This window comes from Hydra vulgaris, chromosome 03 (genome assembly GCF_038396675.1).
Source record: "Hydra vulgaris chromosome 03, alternate assembly HydraT2T_AEP".
In the NCBI taxonomy this organism is placed as follows: domain Eukaryota; kingdom Metazoa; phylum Cnidaria; class Hydrozoa; order Anthoathecata; family Hydridae; genus Hydra; species Hydra vulgaris.
The window spans coordinates 3,637,217-3,642,209 of record NC_088922.1 but is presented as its reverse complement, the minus strand read 5'-3'; the positions used below and the strand labels follow the sequence as shown (position 1 = coordinate 3,642,209).

The window sequence follows — 4,993 nt, the reverse complement described above, 5'->3', positions numbered from 1 at the left end:
GCCACAATAATTTATTTTAAATACATGTGATGATTTCCAAGATTCAAATGCACAATGATTATTTTCTTTAAGTTTTAATTTTAGATTACATGCTTTGCATGACTGGCTAATTGACTCATTTTCAAGAACTTTGACTTTTGTTCGTTGATATTGCTGTTACAACTCTATTTAATGAAGAAAACCCACGACGTTACCTAGAGCATGTTTTTGAAGTATAAATTTCAATTTTTTCATTGCAGTTAGAGCACCAAATATTTAACATTGAGCAGAATACTTTTTTTTTGGAAAACATTCTAAAAAATTTAGATTGTAAACATTTTCTGCAAAATAGTTTATAAATTACACCAGGCAAAATTTCAATATCAACAATTCGATAACCAACAGTTCTATTTTTATTATACTGAGTTGTCTCAATTTTCTCAATTTTTTTTGAGGATACAGATAAATTTAAGAAAGTGTTACAAGAAAAGTTACAAGATTTAAGTTTGACAATCTTTAAGTTTGATTTTAAAGTTTAGGTAGATTGAATTTATCCTTGAAAAGATAGATTTTTCTTTATTTTTTCTGATTTTGGTCCACTAACCTAATAAAAACAGAACAAACCATCATCTCTATACAATTCATTAGATTGCAACCCATATATATGTTGCTCATAGTATGCAGGATATAAAGAGCAACAAGTTTGCACAACTAGGCCCCGTCGAATCATCAATTTTCTTACCCCACATGTTGTTGTGACCAGTAAAAAGAAAAGATTTTCTTAAGTGGTTTATAACGCCAAATGTTTTGTCTGATATTTCTGTGTATTGTTTAGCGTGATTTTTGATATTTTACAAAATAAATTTTACTCACTTTTCCGAGTTCCGGTTTAAATAGGTATTATACTTTCTCAAAATAACACAAAATTTAAAAATATCATTTTTATTCATTCTTCTTTTTGTTTTTTAATCTTTAGTTGAATCGGCATCTAGTTCAAATAATAGTGTGACACATCATACCTTTTCAAAATGGCTTTAAACGATATAAAGATATAGAGTAATTGAAGGGTTTAGTGCTAAAAGTACTTAAGTCACAAAGTAAATGTTTTGAGAAAATCTACTTTGATCAGCCATTTTAAATCCTTGTTTTGAAATGTTATATCTCTGATCAAACTAAATTTTCTCAAAACATTAATTTTGTGACTTAAGTACTTTTAGCACTAAGCCCTTCAATTATAAATGACATAAAGTAATTACAAACGGCAAAATAATTATAAATGGAGTAAAGTTGCTTTTTTGTTTCTTATTCTTTATATATACATAAGATATTACTTTGTTTCAATATGAATATAAACTATGCTTGCTGTATTAACAACTGTTAAAATTGTTAACAATAAAAATGCCAGATATTATACGTTCTCAATATGACATAAAATTGAAAATATTATTTTTTATTCGTTTCTCTTTTTATTTTGTAGTCTGTAGTTAAATCGACATCTGGTTCAAATAATAGTGTGACATATATACTTTTTCAAAATGATTTTAAACGGTATAAAGTTATTGAAGTATTATAAATGACATAAAGTAATTACAAACGGCAAAATAATTGTAAGTGGCGTAAAGTTGCTTTTTTGTTTCATATACTTTTTATTTTGAATATATATGACATCATTGACACATGGGAACAATGACATGGGAACAAGGTTGTGTGGAAAATAATTGTAAATGACCATTTATAAGATTATATACTATTGCGCTTTTTAATTGTTTTCTTTAATGAGAACAGTCTTTTGCACCATTGCTAATGTTGTATTTTATATGTTTTTTAAATGAATTTGAGCGACATAAAACTGGAAGTGTTATGTCGCTCAAATTCATTTAAAAAGTACAAAGAATATATAAATATAAGGTATGAGTCAGCTACGAGGAAATATGAGTCAGCTACGAGGAAAAAACTAAAACTAGAAACAATAAAAATAGAGGAGTAATAAGTGTATATGTCTTAGAAAAGTTTTTAATTGAAATAAAATAATTAATTATGCTTATTGCATACTAATTATTAATATTAATGTGAAAAAAATAAAAACATTGTAGCCGACTGTGTATATTGACCATCAAGTAAAAACTAACCATTTGAAGGTTTTAGAAAAAATACTACTTAAACAATTTATCAATTAGTTTGTATAATGTCGTAACAAATTCGGACGTTCTTATATATTTGAGATCAGTGGCGATTCTACGAATAAAATAAGGGGGAGGGGTTAAATCCTTAAAAAGTACCAAGTGGCTTTTAAAAAAAAAAAGTTCCTCAAAACTAAGTTTAAAGCGACTGAATAGTGTCAATTCTAATTCTGATCCCGTGTGTCCTTTATGTCCAAAAACTAGGATTCGTAACGTTAGGTACATTTTTATCAGGGCTGTGCAGTCGGGGTCGGAGTCGCGGAGTCGCGAGATCTTTAGCGGAGTCGGAGGCGGAGTCGCTAAACAAAATTGCGACCCCGACTCCAATAGTAAAACTTCTCGGTATTGCACGTGTATGTACAAAATATTAAATTAACCTTATATACATATTAAACCTTCAAAGAACTTTCATAAATTTGTCAAATAAAAATTTTTTTAATTATTGCATAATATTTTTTTAAAAATTCAAAAAAAAGTCGGAGTCGGAGTCGTACTCTGAAAATTTGATTTAAACGCAGTGATTGTCCATATATCAAGTGGGGAACAGGTTAGTTATAAATAAACTAAAAAGGATAGAAAAACTTAATCTACTTTAACTGATAAATTATTTCTTAACAATATATATATATATATATATATATATATATATAAATATAAATATATATATATATATATATATATATATATATATATATATATATATATATATATATATATATACAGAGCCGTACCAAGGGCGGGGCCGGCCGGGCCGCGGCCTGAGGCGCCAAAGTTGGGAGGGCGCAAACTTTAATAAATTAAAAAAACAATAATCAGTTTATGAAACTAATTTTCACGGCGTCGCTGCTGTTGAACAGAAAATTTATTAAAATTCCGCCTCTTGACACAAACTTTTAAATTATTAAAGCTCATATACTGAACAAAAAAGCGCCCTATAACACTAATATACCTTTGATAACTTTTGAGCATTATAATTCTATTATGAGTCCAACCCAAAAGTTATCTAGTGCTGAATTTAAGAAGAAAAGAAAACAGCGCCAAGAAAGTGACGAGAAACTACAAAACTGTTTCAAAAAGTGGTTGGTAACAAACTCAGTGGAAAAACAAATTATTTCAGAGGATATTTGTATTGAAATTAATGACAATTCAACAGATCCTATAATTGACTTTAATTGAGTTCAGATCATCATTTGGAATTAATTGAAGAGGAGATTTTCATCAGCCAAAGTCAAGAAGAATTTTGCACAACTGATTCAGAACCAACCAGGGAAGATGAAAATGCCTAGCTTTCAGGCCCAGCTGAAATGGACGAGGATGAACTTCATTCAGAAATCTCAGAAATTCCAGTGGCCTCGGAAGAAAATTTTCAACATAGGGATCCAGCAACATGGCCTAAAATAACGGACAAAACAAGATGCTTTTTGATTGAGCATAGGTCAGAGCAAGACAGAAGAGAATTGTTCCCAAACACGCTGTGTGATTTTGACAACAGAATGCGACACTTCAGCTCAAAATGGTATGAAAAAATTCATCTTAATGGTAAAAAATCTGTTCGCACTTGGCTGCAGTACAGCAATAAAAAAGATTCTTTATTTTGTTTTTGCTGTTTGTTATTTTTAACAACAAAAACCAACAATTTCTTAGAAATTTCTAAAGGGTTTTGTGACTGGAAAAAACTAAACCCAAGAATTCCTGAGCATGAAAACAACAATGAACCAAAGATGCTATTCTGATCGGAAAACTCTTGAAAAAAACCTCAAGGAAGGAAAGACCCTGAATTCTGATCTGTAGAGAGTTATTAGTGGAGAGATGAAAAAGCGGAGAGATATCTTAAAAGTGATTGTTGATGCAATTTTTTTCTGTGCCAAGAACAATCTTGCCCTTCGGGGAACAACAGAAGACATTGGTCAACAAAACAGTGGCATTTTTCTGAGCTTAATTGAGTTGATTAGCCATTATTATCCTTTAGTGGCTGAACACATTGCGTCCATTAAAGCAAAAAAAACCACAACATCCTACTTTTCTCCTTGAATTCAAAATGAGCTGATTGAGTTACTTGGGCAGAAAGTCAGGAAAGAAATTTTGTCAAACATCAAAGAAGCTAAATACTACTCTGTTCTGTTTGACTGCACTCCAGATACCTCCCACAAAGAGCAGATGACTCAGATCATCAGGTATGTCCGCATCAGTGATGAAACCTGCACAATTAAGGAAAGCTTTGTGGACTTCATCGAATCTCACCAAAAAACCGGAAAAGGTCTTGCAACAGAAATAAGTGAAAAATTGGAGAAGGATGGTCTAAGCATTTCCGATTGCCGGGGCGCATATTTTGAAACCCTATACAGACTCAGAATAGGCAGAGATATGCGCAATCTGATTCGCTGATTTTGAAAGAGAGGCATTTTGCGCGTATGTTTAAATCAAAACAAATGTCAAAAAACATATTGAATAATAAAAGTGAATTTGAGTAATTTCATAAAAAACCAAATAATAATAGCAAAAAAAATTATGATTTTTCTATCCAATTTTGTGCAATATAGTAAAAATACTTATACAAACCCTCACAACTCAAAACATCCGTAATTTTCAGAATTTTTTCTTAAAAATAGAGATTTCAAAAAATAAGTTTGTTTTTCTAATTCTAAGATATAAAAAAGACAACCATTGTAACAAACTATAAACCAGATGGTGAAACTTGACTATGCTGTGATTCTCATACAATAGATTTTTTTAAACAGTTTTAAAATTTATCTACTAATATCAATAGACTATAATTAACTTGGTATAATTTTTTTCAAATTAAGTTCCCATTTATCCAATCATTTAGCAAGAAA

At 30.1% G+C, this 4,993-nt stretch overlaps 1 protein-coding gene across 1 annotated transcript; it reads left to right on the top strand.

Annotated features, from left to right (window-relative positions):
• Window positions 1–3,463: 3,463 nt before the first annotated feature.
• Window positions 3,464–3,892, top strand: LOC136078395 (zinc finger MYM-type protein 5-like). Its single transcript, XM_065794166.1, has one exon. The coding sequence runs from the start codon at window positions 3,464–3,466 to the stop codon at window positions 3,890–3,892; it is 429 nt and encodes a 142-aa protein (XP_065650238.1).
• Window positions 3,893–4,993: the final 1,101 nt, after the last annotated feature.